This window comes from Anomalospiza imberbis, chromosome 6 (assembly GCF_031753505.1).
Source record: "Anomalospiza imberbis isolate Cuckoo-Finch-1a 21T00152 chromosome 6, ASM3175350v1, whole genome shotgun sequence".
NCBI classification, from domain to species: domain Eukaryota; kingdom Metazoa; phylum Chordata; class Aves; order Passeriformes; family Viduidae; genus Anomalospiza; species Anomalospiza imberbis.
In genome coordinates, this window is record NC_089686.1 from 49,540,949 (window position 1) to 49,567,184 (window position 26,236).

At 37.4% G+C, this 26,236-nt stretch overlaps 1 protein-coding gene across 5 annotated transcripts in view; it reads left to right on the forward strand.

Annotated features, from left to right (window-relative positions):
- Nucleotides 1-26,236, forward strand: part of PLEKHA7 (pleckstrin homology domain containing A7) — a 148,142-nt gene that overhangs the window by 92,063 nt on the left and 29,843 nt on the right. For 4 of the 5 annotated variants that reach the window (XM_068194079.1, XM_068194080.1, XM_068194082.1 and 1 more), the window contains exons 5-11: nucleotides 1,671-1,782; nucleotides 7,452-7,556; nucleotides 9,331-9,403; nucleotides 10,617-10,717; nucleotides 16,998-17,176; nucleotides 19,027-19,512; nucleotides 24,740-25,256. In XM_068194079.1, the coding sequence (XP_068050180.1) occupies nucleotides 1,671-1,782; nucleotides 7,452-7,556; nucleotides 9,331-9,403; nucleotides 10,617-10,717; nucleotides 16,998-17,176; nucleotides 19,027-19,512; nucleotides 24,740-25,256 (1,573 nt within the window). The remainder of the gene's footprint in view (nucleotides 1-1,670; nucleotides 1,783-7,451; nucleotides 7,557-9,330; nucleotides 9,404-10,616; nucleotides 10,718-16,997; nucleotides 17,177-19,026; nucleotides 19,513-24,739; nucleotides 25,257-26,236) is intronic. The other variant, XM_068194084.1, reaches the window with a different exon arrangement.

The window sequence follows — 26,236 nt, forward strand, 5'->3', positions numbered from 1 at the left end:
ACTGAGAATATTGATTAGCTGTTAAGAGACTTGAATACCTGAGTTTTGTGTTCCAATTTCATGCAAAAATCTATTGTATCCTTGAAATACTATATACCAATACTGAAATAAATTTGCAGTATTGTTTTGTGTTTTCTGTTAAGTGTTGGGTACAGCAAGTTTGCATCACCAGGTTTGTTGCCAAAGACTTTTTATTGGAGAATAATAATGTATTTTCTTTTTCAGTTGACTTAATGTGTCTTTTGCTTGCTATTTGAATTCTTCAATGGCAACAACCTCACATTTTTTAAAGTGCATTTTTCTGCTTGTGAATTTGAAGTTTGTCATTAATTTAATACTACTAGAAAGGGAAAGCCTGGTTTCTTTGCAGTTATCACTTTTAGTAGCAAGTGGAAGAGAAATCACTCTATGATCACATAATAAATGCTTAGAAATTATATTTTTATCATTCTGTATTGTATTATGATTTTCTCATGATGGAAAAAACACCTATTCAAGCTTTTGGACAGATAATTGTTCAGGTTGTAACTGAGGAAGAGCAATGGTGGCAAATACTTTGTCCTCTGTTAAACCTTGTGTTGAGCTACTAAAATCAGACTCTTCTCTGTTCTCATGATAATTGTGGTAACTCCTCAGAATTATTCTGTTCTCTGCTGTGTTCAGATCTGGGTTTCAGTGGTAGCAGCAACCATGTTTGGTGTAGCTTGTATACCATTTTTGGTTTTTCTAATAAGTGGCTTTGGTGACTGGGAAAAGGAAAATCAGGTGTTGTTAATTGTTTGTTTTGTTGTGTTTTCTTTTCTGATGTGACTGTATTGCTACTTGTTATTTGCTAAATTATGTTGTTAATGATTTTTGAAAATGCCACCTGTGGTTTTAATTTCATTCGGTGCTGGTGTCAAGTTTGGCTGCTGAAGCTTCTCTTGTCAGAGATTTTATTTTGTTCTTCCATTTATCCTCTCAGTTCTTCATCTGGGTGGCTGTACTGAATTCTTACTTGTTGAACAGGTTCTTCTGGTAGGATTGACCTCACTTATGCTTTAAATAGATATCTGAGCTAGTTATCAGGATTTCTGGAATCTTAGGATGACTCAGAAATTACACGTTTCTAACAACTATCTGCCATGAATTGTACCATTTTGCTTAAAAGGTATTTTAATAATTCATATTGTGCTATGAATCATATTTTGGGCAGATTCAAAGATACAGCATTAAGTTAGTGAAAGATCTAACAGCAGTCTAGACTCTGTTTGGTTTTAAATAAAAAGCCTGTTATTGCCAGGTGCTGATTCCTGTCCTTTTCTCCCCAGTACTGGCTCTTTCATAGGTTTGTAGCCAAGTCTCTAAATTGGGCACAGCTTGGTTTCACTGCATAGGCCTTATCTTCTCTACTCCTTCACTCCTTATTAGAGCTTGGTTCTCTCTTGGGTATGTAGACAATTTGGCAGGTTTCTCCCTCCTGATGCATAGACAAATATCAATCATCAGAAGTCACTGTTTAAGACCTGAAATCAAAATAACAGGAGTGGTGCAAAGGAGCTTGCAGATGCATGGGAAATATTTGACTAACTTGTTGTTCATTTGCACACTGTGAATTTTACATATAAAAAGGCCACACTGAATGTTTGAAACAATGTGGTTTAGATTATCTGGTTTTGTTTGCTTTCTAGACAGAATTCATCTATGTCCAACCAACAAATAAACCAAAGGCCTTCAAGCATGGTCAGTGAAACGTCCACTGCAGTAACTACGTCTGCTGTTGATACAAAACCTGGCTCTAAGGTAAAGGAAAAAACTATTTTTTTTTCAGCTTGTTGATCAGAACTTCACTGATTTTAAATCCAGTACTCTCATGCTGATTTCAGTAAGGCTGTGGATTTAGCTAAAAGTCTAGTAAGACCTCAGAGAAGAGGCAATATCTTCTACCCAGACACAGATCCTTTGACAACACTGTATACAGCATTTACAGCACTGTTACAGCTCTTTTGGAAGCACTGTATACCCAGAAGATAGCACTGAATGGTAACTTCTTACATAGTGATTATTGGGACATAGAAAGTTTGAATCTCACAAAAGGAAGTAAATATATTCAATATTAGTATTTCAGCAACTGTTTTGGTAGTCCAGCGTGTATGGCAAGAAGTGATGCATGATACCAGGAATTTGCAGTTCTTACTTTTTCATGAAATCTTACTGCCTTTCTTCCTACTAGTAACAATTAAATCCTTTTCTGCCCTCACTGCATTGCACAAGCAGTTCACACACATTATGTTTAATAATAGAGAAGTCCATTCCTTGTCATTGGCAAAGGACCTTTGTCCATTATTGAACAAAATAAAATAAAGTGCTGTACTTGAAGTGTCACCATCATTTTAATACTTCTTTGACCTTACAATAAATTGCAGAACAGTGAGAATGGTAGTAGGTGGATAAAAAGGGAGACAGCAATATTGAAAGAATTAGCAGAGATAATTTTCTTAACTTTGACTGCAGTTCTAAAACTTCTCAGTTGGTTTTCTTTTAAATGCAAAAGTGGTCAGCCTCTTATGTAACTGAGTTTAAGAAAGGACTTCACCAAATTGATTGCAAAGATATTTTGTTTAGTTGGAATACTTAAAATCTTTTACTAATGTTTTTATGTCCTTGAGTACAGGAGGTGATACAATTTCATGAGAAGCTGAATATTAATTTTTTAAAAATAATTTTTTAAAACCTTAAGTGTATCAGTTATTGGACCAACATAAAGATTGCAATGTATCAAATCTCAAGAATACGTTTATCTTTAAAATGCTAGATGAAGTTATCACTGCAAACAGTAAGCTTAGTAGGTCACTTGAATTAGTTGAAACACTTCTTTTTGATATTTGAAGAGTTGAATTTACCAAAGTATGTTGGCATTTGTTTTTGCTGTATTTATCCTCCTTACTCTGATTTTTTGAAGCCTGGTTAGAGGCAGAAAGCTCATTTTTTCCCCTCTTTAAACCAGCAAAAACTTACCGGGGACCTGATAGGGTGCTTTGAGCTGGGGAGTTCTCCAGTGACACAGTTGGCTTTAACTTAGCCCGGATCACACTTCTGCCAAAGAGTGTGCATCCTCTGACCCCTGCTCCTGCTGCTTCCCTTTGTCACCTGCTTGCACTGATCTAGTCAGAGACCAAAAATGGGGACTGGATTCCACTCCCAGGCCACCCATGTGCTGGAGGCTAATTCACAGGGCATGTCAGAACCACACAGCTGAGTGGGAGGGTAATGCTTTTTTCATCACTTAGACAGCTTAGAGAATATCCAGGATCACTTTCCAAGACTTTGGTTGGTCTGATTTTGGTCTCTCTTTCTATTCTGTTTGCAGTCCCCTGTAAGGGTGACTATGCATGCTTCTGGCAGCTCCCAGGTGTGGATTTTTTTAGCACATGACAGCTTTAGACTTAGAATAAAGCTCTCACAGAGGCTTTGCCAGTACTTCGTTTCTCCACCAATTTGTTTTTTTTTAAGATCCATTCTACTTTAGGTCTTTAATTAAGATGCACCAACATCTTTCCTACATATGCTAGGTTTCAGCACTGCACATGTTAACAGGCTTGAAATCACTTCTCTTGTTTTATAGATTTAGAAGATCTGTCGAATTCCTTCACAGTCTAACACAAAACTTATTTCAAGTGAACTAGCAATGAGAAAAAAGGCTGTAAAATAACCTGTGTCCTCCACTTTGAGATTGACTTCTGGCAGGTTGAGAATAGATTTTAAGGTCCTTCCATCTATTTCTGAATGTTTTCTTCCCTGAAGTCCATAATCATTCTTTCAAAGAGCGAGTTCTCAGATGCAGACATGAAGCACAATCATGAAACCAAAGACAAGTTCATGTTCTCTACTTAGCCATGGCTAATTATTTTTTTTTATTAAATGCTTCTATAATTTGGTCTTGCAAATGCCATCAGAGTATGATGTATGCATTGTGTTGGAATCCTGGCCAAATTCAGACTGTTTTTTTCTATAGAGCTGTGCACATTTGGGTCCAGTATTTTGATGCAAGAACTGTCTGAATAAGTCATCTAAAGACTTTAGACCAATGCAGTCTATCTTACTCTTAGACATTTGAGGGGTATGGGGTTGAGGGAGTGAAAAGCAAAAGGGCATTTTGATAAACTGCAAATATTCTCTGTCCCAAAGATCTGCTTGTTCATAGCCAATTCAATTACATGATTAATCATATTAAAAGCCATTTGTATTGATTAATAATTAAGGTTATGGAGGAAAAAGGGTCTGTTTCAGCTCAACAGTAAGGTACATTTGGAATTGAGTCTGTTAAAACATCTGGTGGTGTGAATGGAAGTTTGTAAATGTTATGGTGCTGCACGGGACTTTGGCCAAGTCAGAAAGGAAAGTAGGGAATATATTTACTATCTACATTTTGAGAGCATGTTTTGGATGGGTTCTGCGTAACAGAAGTCATTGAATTGTTGATGACACTGATAGTTGCTAGTATTTCTCTGAGGTCAGCTGGTGAGGAATACAAGTAAAGAATGGGTCTAGCAGTTGGAACAAGCAGTGGTGACAGGAATGTGATGTGCCAGCTCTGGGACTGTCTGAAGCTGGAGTGCAATACAGGCTCTAGTTCACAGCCACTGTATGTGAATGCTCGAAATTTGGAGATTTTTGGAGCGTTTCAGTTTTTTTCTATCTGAAAAATAAGGATTTTATATAATTTTTTTAGAGATACTGAAAGAATTCATAAGTTCTCTGAGATTTTTTGACTTAAAGAGTTTATTACTTAAACAGGTGGCTTTTTATGGGTTGATTTTTAAAAATTCCTTCTAGGTTGAAAGTTCCATGTTTTATTATGCATATGTATTTGCACATTTTGACCAAAACACAGTCTTCCTGTTTACTAGTTAAAAAATCTGTTCCAAAAAAAAAGTCTGTCTATACGTTTTTGTTAGTCCTGTTTAAAAGAAAGAAAAAAAATACATAATAAGTTAGCAACTTTCCTCCTCAGGAAATGGCTACAAGCTACTGTAAGAAAGAAGATGAGGCAGTGATGGAAAGGGATTTGAAAATTTTGGCTTTTGACATTTTTGAGTTTCTTGAAAAAACTTAGCAGTCATTCACAAGCAAGTCAGCATAACAAATGTACTGAAGTCAAAAGTGACTTTTGTGTCTTCAGTGATACAGACAGCTGTGCTGACCTGCATTTTTAAACTCCTGACAATGATATCAGAAGAATTCAAGTTAGGAAAAGACAACTGCAGTGCAGAGAGATAGTTTAAAAGTATACCTTTTCTTTTAAACTAATTTCTTTGTCTAGCCAGTGGAAACAAGGCGTGACTAAGTATCTGTTATGCTTTGCAGTATCTGTTGTGCTTGAGTGAGATCGTCAATACTAAAGATTATATGAGAATTTTAATTACATAAAGCACCATAAAAGGATAATTTTGTTTCCATTATGTTATTGGATTGACATATAATACACTGCCTTTGGAAAAATTTTCCTACCCCTATGCCATAGAAATTATTTGGTCTTTTGACCAAGTCCAAGGATGATTTTTCTACATTGTGGTCTGCATTTTTAAGTTATTAAGATAAGAGAAAGTGTTTGATTAAAAGATCTATTTAAAAAAATCAAACTTAAATGCTGCTGTAAGGCTAGATCAGCTGCACTTCAGCTGCTCCTCAGTTCTTTCACCCTTCCAAAGATCTACATGAGAGAAAGATTAGGAAACTAAATTCTGTACATTTTGTAAATTGATTTATGTTAAGCTGCAAAGTATAAATAAAGTAAAAACAAAATAAAAATAGATTCTTGACTCTCACTCAGTGCTTTAACAAGTTTGGGCCTCATTATTTTTCATCACCCTTTCAATGTAGCTGATTCATTTTAACATTTGGCAGCAATTTTTAAAAACTCAAATGTATTTTTTACTTCTCATTTTTCTTTAAAAAAAGCCTGTCTATGGCTGTGTTTGCCCAAAGCCAGTGCTCTGCAGCCTGTTGGCTAAATGCCTTAGCACAGGTCTGGCAGAGACATGGCCTGGGGAATCTTGGTGATACCATCCTCACCTGACTTCTGCTATGAACTGGCTTTTGCCAGCTGGAGGTCAGGGGCACCTCCTCAGAAACCTGTTTTACAACCTGCTCTGCTGGGTTTGTGCCAAGAACCCTGGACAGGTGGACAAATATGGGCTTTTTCCTCAGGTGATCACCTGTGGTGCCCTGGGTGCTGCTGGGTCTTGTGCAGGCTCTCACTGAGCTGTCTGGGGAGGTGGCACTGCTGGGGAAATCCTGCTCCTCACAACTGTTAAATCCACCTCGCTGCTTCATACCCTGTAGCACCAAAAAAGAAGTGCATTTGTTTCATACTGGTTGTAGCTATTATCTTAACCCTTCATTAAGACAGGAAATTTGTGCAGATTGGTAAAGTCTTCCTCAATCAATCAACATCAATCCACTCAACATAATCCATTTAAAGTTATAATATTCTGCTGGAATTATTTATGTGATATGCTGTCTTTTAGTCCAGATGTTGCCTGGCTGGCAGGAGCAGTACACTGAGATATTTTTCTGATGTTATCCCTTGTGTGTGATGAATATACTTGTTTCCAGAGCTGCTGTTTGCCTGCAGCCCACAGAGCATCTGTACCCTGACAAGCTCAGAGATTAAAAAGAGAGACACTGTAGGAAAGAATTTGGACAGCTCTTTTTTTGGAGAAGTTGGCAACAACTGTAAGGGGTAGTCTGTCCTGAAGCGCCTGGAGGAGCAAACTGGGCTGAGGCTGGAAAAGAACAGGCAAATTACTTATTGAGTAATTCTGATTTTTCACACGTGGATGGGTCTTGCTTGCTTGTTTTTGAAATAGTTTGCCCATGTGGGTCAAAACTGAGGTTTCAGTAAGACACAGATCATTACCTAGTCCTTGTGATTTCCACAGGCTGCCATGTAGGTCTCTTCCCTGGTAGCGTCATTGTCTTCTCCTTTTGTTTGCAGGGCCAGAGTCCAAGCATTTTATTAAGCTATCAACGTTGTTTGAATTTAACCGGAAAGAAAAATTAAAATCCACCAAAAAAACCCATCAAAACCCCCCCAAAAAGCCAAACAAAGAAGAATAATATTCATCTGCTCAAAGTCCTTTGTAAGAGACTTGTGCAATATTTTCCACAGAGACTTGTGTGCAGCTCTCAAAAATACTTCCCAGGCACACTAAAATTTCCACAGTTCCGCCTCTGGCTTGACACAGCAGTGCTGCTGCTCTTCAGCAGGAGCTGGCACACTGTCCTGATGAAGGTGGAAGATTGACTTTGCTCTGTTGTAAATATCATTGCCTGTTTACTTGCCCTTGAAAATGCCATGAATACTTTGTTTCTGTGTAATGAAGTATAAGTTATTGCAGTGAGAGTATTTGTAATATGAAATGAGTCTCAGTACAGTTTAGAAACCACTGATACATTATATTTTACAGGTTGTGAAGACTGGAAACAAAGTTCACAGCTTTGGAAAGAGGGAACAAGCGATCAGAAGGAATCCCAATGTTCCTGTGATAGTAAGAGGCTGGCTGCACAAGCAGGTATGCAGGTGATCACCTGTTTCTATTCATATCCTTCAATGCAATCATCAAGGAAGAGCTAGTGCCTTCCAACTGAGAAAGCAGAAGCTCCAGTGTTGGTGGCACAGGGCAGTGCTGGGTACTTCCACAGACTTGTGTAATGAGGAATTCATACTTGGCAAGTGTGAAAACCTTGGTTTGCAAATGGGGTTGATTCGGAAGAGGAAACTGATAAATGGGCATCACCATCACAGCTCAGTGTTGAGGCTATAACTTTGTTATCTAAATCTGGTTGTTTTCCCTGGTTTATCCTGCTGGCTGGTTGTCAGGCTGATCTTTGACTCCCTCAGAACACAGTCAGCCTGGGATTGGCTGTGAAGGCCTTACTCTATCTACTTGGTTATGCCCTTCTACCCTGATCAAAGGCTTAATTCCAGTCCCTATGCCTTTTTGTTCTCCAGAAGCAGGAGGGAGAAAATTATGGGAAATGGGGACACATCCACCACACATTGCTGTCACCAAGACCAGTAGCCAGCAAAGACTGGATTATAGAATTTCATCCAATGAACAGAGTTCTACAGCTGCTATGTCTTGAACTCTTAAGATGACAGAAACACATCTTTGCGTGTAATAAGTAAATAAAACTGTTTGTTATATGAGAATAATTCCCCTGCTTCTCATTTGGCAGCCCGTGTCTACCAGATTATCACCAGAGATCCAGCGGCTAGATTTAGGGGTGGGCAGGAGAAGGCTGAAATCCGAGGCTTACAATTATGGTTTTACATGCACAGGAAAGTGAAATAGCTGGCATTGGTCTGCTTCCTCCAGGGAGGAGAGATGCAATTCTGCTGTGTTTCACTCTCAGCTCAGTTGACATCCACTACCAAGTCCATTAGTTCTCAGGACAGAATCAGAACTCAGACACAGTATGTGTTGCCAGCCTTGTAGCATGAAAATGGGAAGGGAAGAAAGTCCTTCCACACTTAGTTTGATTGCAGAAAGGAGGAGGGAAATAGCTAGAGTAATGTTGTATATCCTGTTTCCTTCTGTCCCCTAACCTTTGTTTGTAAGCCCTTAAAACCTGAAGGTGCTTTTTATACTGCTGGTCTCATCAAAGCCTACCCAAGCTGAAGAAGTTGTACTTCCCTAGGTTATAGGCTGGCAGTTTTAAAAGCTTCAGAAATGAATTTCAATGCAAATAATACTCATTTTGACAAGGTTATATATATACCTATATCTATATATATCTCCACAGGCATATTATATTATACTTCATTAAATTTGCACATTATGCATCCTGTTTTATTTCCTAAGGAATATTTGATTAAATTACATTTTAGGCATGGGTAACATATGGTGATTGAATTATAGGATATCATTGCCTGAAATGTGAGGTCATACTTCACAGCTGTATAGGGATTTTCATTTTGGTCTGTAGGCAATCTTTGTTGGAGTTTGTGCCATCAGAAACACACTTTGTTTCCTTATTGCAGATAAATCTGAGCAGATAAAATAAACATTGGTTGTGTACAAGGTTAATCTGAATGCTGTTTGGGATGAGGGTTTAATTACTCAATGAAAATTAGCAGTTTGACTAATCTGCCCTCATTATTTTATAGCTGGATGTTTTGCCTCTTATCTTTCTTAGTACACAATATTTTGCTAAGATATAAACCATTTGTTTTGCACTTAGCAGTCATATTTAGGTAAACTTCTGGTAAACTACTCACTGGATCAACACAGTGTCTGTTAATTTTCCATAGATGAAAAGTATACCACATTTCTTGCATTTCAGGATAGCTCTGGAATGCGGTTATGGAAGAGACGATGGTTTGTGCTTGCTGATTTTTGTTTGTTTTACTACAAAGGTGAGTAGATACCAGCTGTTTTGAGTTGGTCTGAACAGTTCACCTGTACAAATCATGGTGAATGCATGAACTAACTGAACTCTTCAGATAAAGTTAGTTGTTCTGAGATGAACAGGGAAACAATTGCTTGGCCAGACATCTTAAATGCAAGACAGCAAGTTCTAGGCCAGAGTAGGGGAAGCAAAGGATGCTGTATGATATTTTCTCACATAATTTATGTTTGGTGTATGCCACGGTTTACACTGCAGAACATCTGACTGGAATAAATAAGATTTATCCCATCTCTGGTCTGTGTTCTGGTACCTATTTGCTTGCACTTGGATGTCGGAGCTTTTTGAGAATGCACTATGGCCAGATCAGGGCATTGGTTCAGTTTTAATCCAAGGGACAAAGTAGGCGTGAGAACTTCTGAATCCAGTAATTCTACCAAAAAAGAAAGGTTAGATATGATCTTAGACCAAACAAGGTATTACATAAGGTTATTTTCAAGTTTTGAATACTTCATGTGCTACAATTTTTGAAAAGCAATACAGAATATCAGACTTGGAATTCATATTTCCTGATGCTGCATTTCTGCTGTCTATCACTTGGAGCCAGCAGTAAGGGAGGTTTCCTAATTATAGCAATTAGCCTAGATGTACAGTGCTAAATGGAAGGTCCATCGTGTTTTACAGCCTGTCACTGTTCATTTGGCACAATAAGATTTATTCTTGAAGTGTGTTCTTCTGGCTGAAGCTAAAAAGCTATATCCAACCCCCATCATATCCCCTCCCCCTGCCAAAAAAAAAAGGAAAAACCTCAATAAAACCCCAGTCTGATTAAGAAAACAAACTCCAATCTTTTTTCTTTAAAACTAAAACATTTTTCTGCATGTATTATTGGTGTTGGGTCGTAAGTGAATTTGTGTCAGAAGGGACTTCAGGAAATGTCCCATCCCAGTGCCTGGAAAGCAGGGTCAGGAAGGGAGTCAGCCCAGGTTGCTCAGGGCTTAATCAAGTCAAGCATTGAAAAGCTCCAAGGATGGATATTGCACAGCTTCTTCCTTGGTCTGTGCCCCTGCTGCTCTGTCCTTGGGAAAATGCTTTTCCTTCTGTTCAGTCTGAACCACTGTTGTTTCTACTTAATGCCTGTTTTCTCAGTGTCCATAAAGGAGAATATATTGTTAGCCCTCTGAACAGTGCAGGGAATTAAATTCTATTTTTTTCTTCCACAGACAGCAGAGAAGAGTCTGTTCTGGGGAGCATCCCTTTGCCTAGTTATGTAATATCTCCAGTTGGACCTGAAGATCGTATAAATCGCAAATTTTCTTTTAAGGTACATTTGCAAAGCTTATCAGCTAATCATAGTTTATTTGAATTAGAAAAGATGCTGTTGTAAACAAGAACTCATCTGTTTTCCTATTTTGCTTGTTACTAGTTTTTTAAAAGCAGACAGGTTTATTGACTGCCTGTTCAAATGTGACATAGCACTTTTTTTTTTTTTGCTTATGAATTGACATTCATGTCTGTTACCTTGTAAGTATCCTTAGAGCTTAATGAAGTGTCTCTGAGTAAAGAGTCTGTTTCTAAAATTAGAAATTAGTATTGACAAGTTGTTCCAGTACTGTGTACAAATTGGAAGAAAAGTTGTCTTATTTACTTTGTAATAGAGTACATGATCTCATAATGGACTGATGTCTGTCTGGTTTTATTGTGGTTTTTTTAAAAAGAAAAATATCCACTCTAATCTCACAGGTAGAAAATGACAGCACTTAGTCATCCTAAGTGGTATGGAGTTTTTAAAGGAAAAAGTACTTTTGTTTGATATAGTTTATGAGTGGTTTTGTGTTTTTTCTTTTTCTAAAAATAAATGTAATTGTATAATTTACAGTTCTAGTCTTCATTATAAAAACCCACAGATATGAAATAAAACACAGACTTCTTGATAGTGCAAAAACCTGACTCCAAATGATTGTCAAAACTGCAGCACTTAGGCAAAGTTCAGAAATGTCCATGCCTGTGGCAGATTTAAAGTCAGAGTAGAACTTGTTTTTCTATTAAGCAAATCAGCTACGTACTTTAAAGTAATTTACAAATCAGGTTTTGATCAGACATACTTTAGGAGATCTAGAAGGAATCTCTGTTTAAATATTTTCTGTGCTGAAATTATGAAGAACATGTGACTTCTTGTATTTTGATTTTTTTGAGGTGTTCTAAAATTTAGACTGCCTTTTTTGCTTTCAGTTCTGTGTTCATGTGGATAGTGGTTTGAAACTTATTAAGCAAATATTAACTCAGGAAATGTGTTTAAAAAAGACCTGGTGCACTTTGTGGAAATGTTTATTTTACTTTTTCAAATGCATTGAGCATGAGTTATCAGGATAAAGCTACAAAGAAATCTTTGTTTAAGAAAAACATTCCACCTCCACTATTTACTGAGTGTGATTCATAAAGCCCTCCTTTTCTAGAGCCTTTTTCTAGGAGGAAGCACATAGTGAAAGAGGGGAACTCAGTGTACTCTTCTAGGGTTCCCTGCTTTTTATTTTATTCAAATGGTGTTTACACACACTCTTAAGTCACCACTGGCCAAGTGGAGTGGAATCCATGGTTTGGTCATGGTTAAACCTTTCCAGAAGCAAATGCAGACTTCTTCTGTTCCTTTAAGGACATCATACCTGTATGAGCTCTACCAGTTATTTAATCTGAGTCTTTTTCTAGAAATATCATGAGACTTTCCACATAGGGTCTATCTATATCTATTTATATAGATAGAAATAGGGTGTCGATAGCAAAAGAAAGTTTATGCTAGAAAACTCCGTAAAAAAATCAACATTTCATGTGTCAGTTTGTCAGGCCAGTTTTAACTCTGCTTTAGGTGTTTGATGATTGACTGCAGGCTGGATGCTGCAGTTTGATTTTATTCAGGCCCAACTCCAAGGGCAGCAGGAGGATTTTGTTGGGTTCCTGTGGCACGGACCCTGTCCAGCACTGATGGTTCAGTGGTCACAGACTTGGCTGTGGGCACCCCGCAGCAGGAGCACCCCCATGCTGGCATCCATCACTCAGCAGCCATTACCTTTATCTCCTCTCTTCAGAACACCTCCAGACCCAGAGCCTAGATGGACATTCTGTCTTGCAGCACAGCACAGCCAGAAATAGAGCACACAAGCAGATTAAGCCCGAAATAAAGATAAGATAATTTTTTTTGCACTGAAGACCTGAATGAGAAGGAGAATGTGCTATGGCATTTTTTACATTTACCCTGCTCTTTATTGAGGTTGTTGTAAATCTTCTCTTACAACAGAAGGATTGGCTCCCATTTGAAGTAGCAATGAATTTGGAAGCTAAGGAAACATCAAAACTGGAAAAAAATTCAACTCTTTTGTTTGCAAAGCTAGAGGAAGGAAATTTGCTAAGCAAATACGTGGATGCTTTTTGCATATGATTTGGTTAGAAAGAGGCTTGTAAAATACAAGCTCACTGGGGTCTGTGTTAAACATTGCAAAGTGTTAAAATGTGTGCTGTAGGAGTTCTCAAAATCCTTTTCCTTTTATCACCTCCTGAGGTCCAGCTCAAATTTTTGTGTCTCTTTGGGTGTTTAACAATTACAGGCCTGCAGAACAGCCTACAGGCTTTTGAAATGCAATCTGACCCCTACTTTGAAATATAACAGTATGTGCATTTAATTTCTTTTGTTTGGAAACTGTGCTTTTAGGTCTCAATCTTGATACAATTTTTGAGTCTTGACAATTCTTTCACTTCCTCTGTTTATGTCATGCAAAGTGCTGTGGGTAGCTGGAAACCACTGTCACTAAGCTGTGTATGAGCCTAGAACTCAGGGTCCTTATAGCATATTTGATTCAGCAGTTCACATCCTAGAGATATTTAATTAGTCTAATAGCTACATTTTAAAATAATAGCTTTTTGTTGGTACCAATATGAGTGAGCACAAATTCAGTGTTTAGATTTTAATGTGAAAAGACTTGCAAAACATTCATATATAGCTGGAAATACTTCCTGTGAAGAGAAATGCCTGTATTTTGTAGTAATACAATAGTTTTGCACATGAATAGTATCAGTTTATGGAAGTTCATGTCATCACAGTTTCTTTAGAAGCCTTGTCCTCAAATAATGAAAATTATTTTTAACTGGTCTTACTAATGGAAGTATTTGTTCATTGCTTAGACCACTGGGACCAGGACAAACTTCCTATCTGTTTCTTTGATCTCACTGGTTTTCCTAAAAAAAAAAAAAAAAAAACAAAAAAAAAAAAAAAAACCAAAAAAAAAACCACCAAAAAACCCCAAATTACCTAGTTTGTTCCTTTATATTCTCTGATTCAGCATTGCTTTCTGCTCTAGGTCTGGGGAGTCAGGTGAAGAAATGCCAAGGGTTGTAAATTTGAGAGGTGCTGGTTTTGGATTTGAAAGAGGTGCTGGTTCAAGCTTCTAGAAATCCTCATAAAGCTCAGTATTATTTAGGGGTGAAAGATGAGTTAGGTTGTAGTGGGCTGTTGTTGAGTTTGTAGTGAAGGCTCAGTGTTATTTCAGTTTTTGCTCAGAAAGGGTTCATAAATATCAAAATTCAAGAGAAGGAAGAATTTTCTGTATATTATAGGTCATTGAGAGAAATAACTTGGAAAGATTGCCGTTAATAGAAAACTGTTCCTTTAGTTATCCCTTTGTTCTGTGAATGGTGGTTTTCTGTCTTAGGTATTTTGAACAAGTGGAGGTGAACACAACAGCTGTAGGCATTAGTTACTTTTAGTTCAGTCTTTTATTAAGTTTTTTGGTTGGTTTTTTTGGAGGGGTTGTTTGTTTGGTTGGTTTTTTTAAACATGAATCTTTTAATGATTTTAACTTGTTTAATTTTTTTGTCCTTGTCTTGTCCTGTTGATATGCTGTTGGGGTTTACTGTCCATTTCTCCTACTGTGCACTGGGAGAGAGACTGCTTTTCTTCTCAATCTATCCACATTAAGGCATCTGAATGCATGAATAGGTACCAATATTATTTTTCCCTGTTGTGTGTATGGTGTACATGTGAGCATGTGCTGTGTTTTAGGCTTTTTAGTGTGCTGGAGCCATCCTAATAGCTTTGGCTTTAAAAAGAAATCCAAACCCAAAAGGCCCGCTAGCTTCTGTCTGCCAGCAGGGACAGCTACAGGACGTTGGCACAAAGTGGCTTTCTTGCATACAAAACACACTACTAATAAATAACTGAAATAAAATAGAATTTTCCCTTAACCAGTGTTATGTATCGTGAACTTCAGGATATTGTGTTTGTTGGTAATCACACACCATCTCCACTATCCCTTCTGAAGCTGGGAATGTTTATGGCTGTGAAAGCTTCAGTCTCTCAAGAGAGAGTGGTGCAGCACAAGTTTGCATTTTGATACTGTTTTCACCTGCAGCCTCTTAGGCAGTGCTTGCAGGTGTTCAAAGAGAAACCTAAACCACAAGTGTGTTATGTTGATCAGGGCATACAGGTCAATTAAGACAGCTGTTAAATCCATTTCTTGGTGTGGTATGCAGTCTCTGCAGATAGTTCTCCAAAATTCTGGGTTTTTAAAGCAAGTATAAAACCAGTGAATGGTTGGCTCCTACTGCATCATCTGCAGTTGGACATGCATAGTCTGCTTTGCTGCAGGAATTGATTCACTTCTGAATTTTAACACCTTCTGTGGGATCACCCTGCTCTGTGAAGGAGCTCTGTAGTCATAAGGTCTCACATCAAAGTCACCATTTTCTTTTTTATTTGGAGCTGCCAGTTTTTGGTCTCTTCATACACTCGATGGTAACTGTAAATTATAATGAATTCATGCTTCTAAATAATATTTGCTTTGAGCATTCTCATGTTTTGAAATGGAGGAAAAAACTCAACCCCCAATAACAACAAAGAAAAACCAAAGAACCAAGCAAACATGAATAAAGTCCTTTGATTTCTAAATATGTGATTGATCAGAGCTATTGTTTAATATGTGCAAGTCCTGTTTCCCTGTGTTCAGATGGGCAGCTAATGGTGGGAATTGTGAAGAAACCACCTTGTATTCCCTTTTTGGCCCATGTTGTTGGGAAGTGGAGACTCTTTTGAGCAGGAGAGAATCTTGACTACTTTATGTAACTTTTTCTTTCTCTTCCTTCTCCTCCTCCTTTTTCTAGCTGGCTGTTCTACTTCAGTCTCCAGTTTTCAAAACAAGCTCAGGCTTCCTTGCTTGAGGCGCAGAAGGGAAAGGCCATGTTTCACACATTCAGGAGAACAGCCTGCCATAGGAAGGGAGGAAATTCTGCACAGAACTTACTTAAAAGCACTGTAATAGCAAGCACATGTTTTGCTCTTTGGAGTTGTTGATACGAGTCTCTAAGGTCATGGTAATTTGGGAAATTCTAGGTAAACAACTGAAGTTATAAGATTTAGGAGGGGCTGCGCTGGATTAAATAGCCTGGGTTTTGTCAAAACTTTTCTTTCTGAAGCCATCTATGATTGTCTCTACAATAACTTTTTTTTTTAAAAATTGATTTAGAATAACGAGGGGGAGAGGATTTCATCAGTATAAAAAGACCAATTATTTAGGCAGGATTTACAAAATACATTTACCCTTTAGAAACAGATGTAGCCAAATTAAAACTTTGGTATAATTATTTTGCTTTTTAAAAGTCCCTGTGTCAGCAGTGTTTGGTGCTACTAGTTTTTGTGTGTGACAGCAGGCTTAGTTTTATAAAAATAAGTTTAAATTACTAATTTCATTTTAATATCATTACAAGAGCTTTCAAGCAGAGTATACTGTCTTCAGTTTTTTTTGGAAAGTAAGGAGATCAATCTCTCCCTGTTAATCTGAAGTGTTGCAGGACTTACATGATTTGGTAATATTTATACTATTGCTAATACAAGTATGGATGAGATTTTATTAAATTCAGCTAGCCTAGAGTTACAAAGATATTCCATATTTAATATATTTGTAGAGAAATTGCCCAGTACCTCTAGTTTGCAATGGAATTTCATGAAGTATTTTAGTGTGCAGAGATAATTGTCAGTATTTTATTTGCTGTGATAATTCCATCAATATTACAACTTTTATCAGTAAGTCTTGTGACTGTGCAGCTAATACGTGTTCAAGTGCACACTTTAACCAAAAGATCCTAACATGCATCATAATCTATTCTTAAATTAGCAGTTTAATTGCTTAAAAGGTAAGATTTTTGTCTGTGTTTTGTCTGAACAAATTTCTTTATTAAATGAGCTGGAAAAATTGACTTGCTGATGCACATCTCATTGAGAATTCCTTAAATTTGTTCAGTATAGGGATTTCTTCAATTTTTTTAGTATAGTATTTATGGCAAATGAAATGTATCAATTAAAAGAAAAAGAAAAGCTGAAATTTCCCACTGTGAAAATCAGAAGCACTGGACTTTCAGCTTAATAGTTCTAGAAAGAGGCAGAAGAATTTCAGTAAAACCTGGAGTGCCTTTTGAGTTTACTGCCCTTACAGCCCATTGTGGCAGTGTGATAATTCACCCCAAATTCAAGAAGCAGTCAAGGAAAAGTTTTTTTTAAGTTAATTTTTTGGGGGAAAAGGTGAAAGAGCTGTCTGACTTTGATTTCTTCTTTTTTCTTCCAGGCTGTTCACACAGGTATGAGGGCATATATTTATAACAAGAATTCTGTCATTGGCTCTCAGGCAGAGCACACAGGGATGAGGACGTACTACTTCAGTGCTGACACCCAGGAGGATATGAATGCCTGGATCCGGGCTATGAACCAGGCTGCTCTCATGCAGACACGCTCCTCACTGAAGAGGCAAGTTCCACTCAGAAGCTTGTAAAAAAAATTCAGTATCTTACATAAAAAAACTTACAATCTTATAAAAATGTAATATATTACATAAATCACACCTGTGGTGGTATCTTACATTGCTGTTTGTAGATATGTATATAAAACTCTTTCATATTTTAAAGAAATAATTATTTTTAATTATTCTCAATTTATTTATCTTTCTTTTTAATTTAATTTATCTTTAATTATTTTTAATTTATTCTGTGCAAAATAGTTAACTGGTATTAAGAAAACCTGGTGTTCAGAATCTATGTATACATGCAAGTTGTGTGCCCACATTTAGTGACCTGGATCAATTTCTGTCTAATATTTTAGGGAATTTCAGGTAAAAAGTTCCAGTTTCTGTGGGCAGATTCATATACCTGCCACAGCCAGTTGGCAGCCTTTGGGATAGAGAAGTAGAGTAGAAAGAACATAAGTTCTACGAGTTGTTTCAAGTAAGTGTTTAGAATTAGGATTGAAGTGCTGTTAAGGGGGAAAGGAGTGTTAAAAACAGGTTAATCATAAGTGCATAGAGTTAATGGATATCAACTAATTTATGCAGGTATGAACTGAAAATGAACAAATTCAGCTGTGCCAAAATGTGCTGTCAGATTTTTTCATTTTCTGTAAATTGATATAGCCTTCTTGATGTTTTGGCTTTGGAATGTGATTCTTTCCCTACTCCACCATGTGAAGGAACACTGTTCTGTGAGACAGCCCTGCTTTAGCCACTGTGGGCTGTGAGGATTGAAATGGTGCAGTTTCTCTGAGTATCTCACACTGCTTTCTTCTGGCCAGTCAAATACAAGCAAAGGATCAGTGTCTCTTCCAGAGCTTTGCATTCGATATGATATTGTGTTAGGACTTTCTAGATTTAATTTAAATTTCAAGAAACAACCTGGTACCTTTTTCTTTATCTTCTTTGTAAGGTCAGAAATAATTGAAAGAAAAATTGGGGAAGTCTGGCACATTAGAAGTACTGATCCAATTTCCTTACTCCTAAGTAGACTATTCTTTTCTAATTAGACTGAAGTAAAAACAATTTTATCATGGCACTTACTCTGAATTTCCTTTCCATAAAGCCTTAAAGGAGGTGAACTTCGTTTCAGAGATGAGGTGCTGCCCTGAGATCAGTGAGAACCCATTACGTTGAGAGAGAAAAAAAGTTGTTGAGAAGCTTATTTCTGTAAGGAGATGAAGATAATTGCAAATGAAGTATGTTATATGTTAAAAGCAACATGAAACTTTCAGAATCCTCAGACATTTTATAGTGAGTTCAAATTGAGTATCAAGATTTCTGATATTATTTAGGCAATAAGGTAAATAAGTAAACTAGTGTGTACTGCAGCATGGAGCAATTTTTTCTTCAGGAGTAGCCCCCCAGTAGAAATTCCCTTGGCAATAGTACTGACTTAAATTTGGATATTGCTCTGTCCTCTTGGCCAGAAGTGACTAGTCCCTGAGGCATCTACAAAAATATGAAAGACTTTTTTTTATATTTTGCCATGAGCAGTTGGCAGCTTAGTTTCGGTTTTTTGGCTTTCAGTGTGTCCTAAATAGGAAACATTGTACTTTCATACAATACTGGTATTTTCAGTCATTTTTACAGATGTATATAAGAAATTTCTGCTTTCTTGACAGCACAATAAAGGTAACTTTTGTCTAACTGGGATAGCAATTGAGTTTTGCTGAGCATATTTATTGTAACATATCAAATTTATCACGGTCTGCAGACAGTGATTTTGTGGGTATCCTTTGTTAAAGAGCAACAAGACCACACCAACTCTTCACAATTAAACAGTGTTCATTACTGACACGCATTTTCTTTTCAGGGAAACTGAAAAAGTGGATCAGCAAGCTGTTCCCCAAGTCAATCATGTGGATGCCTGCAAAGAGTGTGTGAAGGCAGAGATTACAGACACAAAAGAAAGTTATCAGAAGTCACCTGAAATGCTTGGATATGATAAGCGTGAAGAGATAAGAAGAGAAAAGGAGGAGGCGGAGCGTTACATCCACAGAAAAGAAACTCTGGAAACCAAAAAGGGAAAGGCTAAGCATGCATTAACAGAAGCTGATTCATTATTTCCAGGCTTAAGGAATTCATCGTGGTCCCAAGTAGCTCAGCCTCAGCCAGCTGAGAAGAATGGAACGCTTCCTAGTTCATTAAGTATGAGTGCTGGGCTAGTGGAGCAGAATGGTACTGGCTCATATAAAAGAGGGTTTGTTCCCAGAACAAATCCAGATAAGCAGTTTCAAAGGAAAAGTAACATGGCTCAAGTGGAGCACTGGGTGAAAGTCCAGAAAGGAGATACCAAAAGGTTAGTAATAGGCCCATCTTTAATTAGATGGGCAAGTGGCATTTTCTTAAATTAAAGTGTGTGCTACCTTCAGTGCAAATCAGAAAAATATTTTACAGAGACAACATGTAAGAAGACTTACTTTTTCTTTCAGTGCAGAATGGTGTTTTTCAGGCATTTGTCTCCTGGAAAAGCCAGTATGGGATTGGCTGATCAAATCTCTTTAATGTTGTCACAGTATTGCAAACAGAATAAGTGAGATTAGCATGCTATTTTATTTTCCTTTTTTTAATCACTGTGGATGCTTAAAACTTCTTAAAATGTACTTAAATTTTGAACAGCCAGAAAGTGAAGTGCAACCCTCTGTTACCTCTTACTCATAAACAATTACACAATATAACTTACAGGTAATTGTTTGTTTTCTGAAAAATGCTCATTACTTTCCTTCTCTCTTCTATTCCTGTTCCAAACATCCATTCACTCCTCTATATCAGATCACTGCACTCAGAATCACAGTGTGTGTATTACATATTGAAAGGTCTCCATATATTCATTTAGCCAATGAAGACATCCTAGGATGGTCTCTTTTCCATTTTCAGTCCCTGAAAATTACATGAATAGTACCAATAGGTGAAATGCACCCTGAAATGCTTTTATAGTTTGAAAATCTCAAAATTGTTTTGCTTTCAAAGTCAGATTAAGTACCAGTTGGAAAAATGAAATGATGAACATGTGTGTCTGTTCAGAATGTCACCTTGTGTCAAGTGTTAGGAAAAACATTTGGGCTTGATGCTACTTGTGAGGATTTTTCAAATATGCTTGTTCTACTGAATTATTGTTTTATAAATCTGCTCAAATCTAATTGTAGTATAAGCAAACAAGAGACATTGGCATGTGGTTTTTAGGATGGAAGAAACATTTTGGGAATTTTTAAAATTCTTTTTTAAGCTAACATTTGTCAATTTGGAGCCAGTAAGAAGTTTAAGGCTTCCTAATTTTGTGTGGAAGTCCATTCTTCTACTCTTTTATTTTTGAAATTACCCTTGAAGAAGCTTTCTTACTTTTTTATATTATTTCATATTCTTTCAGACTGCTAGAGTCAATTAACTTCCATCTTTTTTGCTTGGATGTTAATCAGAACGTCTCAAAAGAATGAGTTTAATTAAAAAAAGTAGTCAGCAAGTTAGTTCTTATTACACACATTGATTTGTCTGAAATAATACAGAAACTGATTGAACTAATGAGCTAATGCTTAAAAAGCTTCTGTTGATGTTTTTTAAATCAGAAGTCTTGGCAGTGGCAGGCTTGACTGATAGCTAAATAAGTATGGTTTTCTTCCAAATTACTCATTCCAGTAAATTAACTTTAGGGGCGTGGATCAGGTGCAGTGTTAAGATAGTGTTGCAGGTGCCAGGCTTTGTTCTAGAAGAAACCAGCTGCCTCAGCTGGAGCTGCTAAGTATTCAGTGAAAATAAAGATAGATATATGTATGTATGTCTGTGTGTATCTATTTCTAGATATGGCTCTATATCTGCATATACATACCTCAAAAAATGTCTTATTTTGGCTCAGTTGACCTTGTTTTCTTTGCTGTTTCCTGACAAATGCCATTATATTCTCTGCATTCAGAATAAATTGCATGTTACCTTCCCAAAGATTAACAGAGTCATCTTTCCAATGGCACCTGCTGAGATTGCTGCAGTGTTGTTAAGTGGTGGATAGAAGTGGAATGTTAGTTGTCAAATATCTTCCTGATAGCGTGGTGTAGAAATTTAAGCTAGAGATGATAATTTGATTGACATTCCATTTTGATTTTAGTAAGTAGTAGTAGACCACTTAAGTTTTTAAAGCTCCATGTTGATTGTTATTGCAGCTGAAATGTTACAAATAGAGAACCTCTGAGGATTCAGGAGGCTGGATAATTCTTGAACACAGAATGAGTACAGTTTTTATTTGTTTCCTGGCTCAGGTGTGTACAGATGCAGTGCTTGCCAGCAAGTTGCTTATGACAAGAAGGAAATCTTTCAGCTAAAGGTTTAACACAATTACTGAGGTTGTTCATATGACTGCTTGTAGGAATGGCACCTTTTATATAGATCCTCAGACCTTTCAAATAGATGTTTTACTTCCCTTTTCAATGAAGCGCTCTGTTTGCTGAGTTGTAAATGTTAGCTGTCACTTTGGAGACCCACCTCTCTCAGTGGCCTCTCTGCTGCACTCCAGAGGCATTCAGTGTAGCCATCTAATCCCACTCTATTCTCAGCAGATGGGAATACCTGCTTTGGTAAGATTTATGACAGCCTTTCAGAGAGATCCCAAGAACTGGAAGAAAGTTTGAAAGGAGGCTTTCAGGAGGTTTTCGGTTTAAGTAATTAAAGGTCAAGGTCAGGACCATAAAACAGCAGCTGTTCAGAAATTGTTAGGTTTTGATCTGATTCCAGTGCCTGTATAAACTTAGTGCATAATTATGAAGAATTTGCTATTTCTAACAGTTTACTTGCATTTTAGAAATACATAAATCCAATTAAGCTTAATATTCCCTTCTAGATGCAGTAATGTTGAGATACTTCCTTCCTTGCAAAGAGTGTTAAAACCTTTCTTGATGTGCAGAACTTTCCGTTCCTTCCTGATTTGCTTAAGGAAGAAACATTACTTGTCTTTGTTAGCTTCTGTGCATTCCCATGAATGGGCACAGTGTATCTAATAATAGTACTTCTTGTCTTTTGAGCATCTATCTTCTCTTTTTACAATGTCTTCTGTGTGGTTGCTTCCCATTGCAGACCCTGAAGGTTTTCATGGCCAACAGTCATATAATATGACATCAGGCCATTTATGCGCTCTTTAATGTCTGCTTTCCTTTTTATATCCTCTACACCTCATCATTCAGATGAGGGAGATTCTCAAAAACAGCTGCTTTTGCTTACTTTTGCTCTTAACCTCCAAGAAAGCAATAGTCCGTTGTGGACTAATTTGAGCCATTTGGGACATTATTCTTTACCTAGAAGTTGGTATGTCGTCTCAGAGCCTATTTTTATATGATGCAAATTATCTCTAAGCATCTGAAACCTTGTGTGGTAGAGATGCCATCAGCTTAAAGCCTGTCATCTCAGCTTGAGGTTTCTCCCTACTTCAGATACTGAGAAAACACAATGTGCCTCTATGTAGGCAGTTGCCTCCAAAGTTCAGCTCTGAATATGACTTTCCCTATGCAATGTTATCCACATACAACTTTGTTCTCTTTTTATAGCAGGCTGAGATATTGCATGAAACTGGCTCATATCAGCTGCTCCACATACTGCTTTCAAAATAAGTTTTTAGTTCTTCTCAGAAAAATTCACCTTTTTCTAGAAGGAAGGCATGACTCCCCTTGCCCCCAACAAAACTCTTTTTGTCTTTGTTTTCAGGTTGGTTTTGCTCCTGAAGCTGCCAGCCCTGGTGGCTTCATTGACTGCCACCAATTCCAGCTGATCTCAATATTCTGCCTTTTAATGTCCAGTTAGAAAAAAATTGCATGCAGGTGGTTTGCAACATCTGATAGTTTGGTTACACCTTCATGAGGTCTCCACTAAATTGGGGTATAGGAGTGGTCAAGTCCCTCTTCCCTGTTTTTCCACAGAGAAATCACCAAAGGAATCTGTCTTAGCTTTGTGCCTGCCTCAGATGTCCTTTTGAAGCATTATCCCCTCCAAGCATTCTTGGTTCTTATTGCTGTCTAGAAGAAATACATTTCTACCACATGTTTTCCTGTGGAAAAAATTGCCAGCAAAGTACATTCAAAGTGCACATGATGCAATGAATTAGAGCATTAAAAGAAGTTCCGTGACCACTGTATGCTGATTTTTGAGTTTCCTGTTTTAATACTACCTGCCTGCTTTAACCTTCACTCTGAAATCTGAGGTAACGTCAAGATTTTGTGGTATGAGGGAGCAGAGCCTTTACAGATTTGTAATCCACCAGGCAGTGCAGGGCAGTAATTCTGCTTGCTGGCATGAGGAATTATGTATCCTCTTGAGAGTACCCGTATTTCAAGGCAGTCCAACAGTGTCAAATTCTGCAAGTAAAAAGGGACAGTGGCAGCTACTGAGCAGCAGTTCCTGGTAGCAATTCTTTCCTCCTTGCTTTAGTTATTCTTGGATGCTGAACAAAGATGTTCTTTTCCATCCTGGCCTTTCTTTCATGTGGAATTCCTGCATTTTCCAAACCATGAGGTCTCCCTCTCACGCAGAGTGGAACTTATTGAATGAAGTGATGAAAATGTGCTCAGAGTTTGTTTGTGTGGTTTTGTGCTGGGTAGTTTTTTTAATTTTGGTTTTTTTGTGTTGATGCTTAGTAGCAAGCCTAGCAGGATGGTTTTCCCTTTGGAGATTCTGGATCAATGGGCAAATGACTCCATGTACAAAAGCCCCAGATATTTGACTGAAGAATCAGAAATTAGACGGGCAGGCTCTTATACACGAGGCTATGGAAAAATTGTGCCTTCAAAGGAGGAGAGGGAGTTAACTAGGCTTCGTCAAAACTTTTGCCAATTCTGTCTTAACACTACCTACTAAAATATCTAGTTTGTACAGCTTAAGTGTTTTATGGGTCCAGCACTAAAGCCAGGATGTAATACTTTTTAATATTCTAATTTGTCAATGACCATTGTTGTAAAAAGTCTCACGTTGCTCAAATCAGTAGAACCAGTAGCATTAGGTGGAAATGAATTGTACAGACCTGTGGACTTTGAGCGGTTTCTTACCATTTTCTTTTTGCTTCAATCACATGAACAAAAACTATCTGGGATATTCTGGGATTGGTGAGATTTCTTCTTGCTTTTAAAGATATTTATATTGAACATGCGTTTGTTTTCGTAAACTGCACCACCTAGTGGTGAGCACACTTTCTGTGAAAAGGAATATTTTGATTTACAGACTCATTCGATAAACATGACAATAATTCCTTTCTTCATGTTCTTGACTTTCTTTTTAGTTTAAGTACATAATGCTGCTGTTCCTTAAATTTGTTTCTAGTGGTTCATCCTAGGTTAAACACTAAATTAAAATCCTGTATTTCTGCAGTGTAGTGTTTGTGTGCAGGATAGATGTCATTAATATTGCTTTGTTAATATTTCTGTGAATTCTGTTAAAATGTATGTTCTATGTCTTGTATCTCCTCTGCTTATGTCATTAGAGGTGTTTCTTACCAGCCACTCCCACTCATCAATGTGTGCTAAAATTTACCCTTTTCTTTCCTTTTTTTTTTTTTACAGCCTCACTTCTGATCAGACTCTTACACGTCAGGGTCCCAATCCTCCTTTTCCTGAAAACTATCACACTTTGCCAAAGAATACCAGGCAGCCTTCAGGGAGCTCACCACCACCAAACCGCAATTTGCCGAGTGACTACAAATATGCACAAGATCGTGTCAGCCACTTGAAGATGTCCCAGGAGGAGAGGAAAGCAAATAAGGATGGAACTGTTTGGCAGCTGTATGAGTGGCAGCAGAGACAGCAATTCAAACATGGCAGCCCCACGGCCCCACTTTATGTAGGTTCTTCAGACTTCATTGATCGTGCTAAGTCAAAAAGTTCATTAGATGTTCCACGATCAATATCTGTTCCACCCTCTCCATCTGATATTCCTCCACCTGGACCGCCAAAAAACTTTCTCCCACGGAGACCACATACTCCTGCAGAAAGGCTCACAGTTAAACCATCTGATGAGAGACAGGCTGTGGATGTTCCTCTTGCTGGATCCCCCAGGAAGATTCGGAATCGTGCTGTAAAGGTTGGTATCCATTTAACTGATTACAAACCGTTCTACACGTGGTGTCACATATGGGGGGTTTATTTAGTCATGGTTCATTGCATCCTTCCTTGTGTATGAAAGATCACGTAAGTTGTAAAAGCTAATAGAAGGAATAATTTGCTCCTCAAGCTCTTGCCATGCTGATCAGATTTATTAAATTTTATTAGTTAGGAAAGGAAAATTGGTGGCACATCACATAGGTTTGGAATATTTTAATAAAAAACTGGAAGGCAAATGCTTACATGTATAAAGTGTACAGATGGTAGTATTTTTATATAGAGAGTATGAAGACAAGAATATAAAACTCAGCAGGATGGAATCTTCCTTGGATATTTATTTTTGCTTGTAGCTTTGTGTTTGCCATGCCTGCTTTCTCTACATGTTTTGCTATTATAGTTAGTCATACAGCTGATTCTGGTTTTAGTTATGGCAAAAGCCATATTATTATTATTATTATTATTATTATTACTATTATTACAGTAAAATATATTATTTTTCATGCATTTAATAGTTAGGTCCATTGCAGAGTCTTTATCATTGGGCTAGCCAAATTCAAATAGTGTTGGTCTGAAGCTTCAACTGTCTGAATAGTTTCAGTGTGGGGTTTTTTTTGGTAGGGACTTTTATACCCTCTTATCCAGAGGTGACAGAGGTTTCCCTGTTCAGTACTCTAAACGCTCTCCTTGCCTAAGGAATTTGGAGAAATTTCTATAGAATCAATGAAGGATTGACTTGTCTTGGTAGATCTGGAATAATTGGTATTGAAAGCCTCTGTATTCACTTAATTCTTTGACCTCAGCCATGGCCTCTGATAAGGGAAAGTATCTGCAAAGAGAGAGACTTGTAAATCCAGATACCCATGTGGGTTTAGGACCATGACTTCAGGCAGCAGCTTCATGCACAGTTTAGATTTTTTCCAGTGTATATGTGGTTTAGCTGTTGGGTGTCTTTCAGCATTT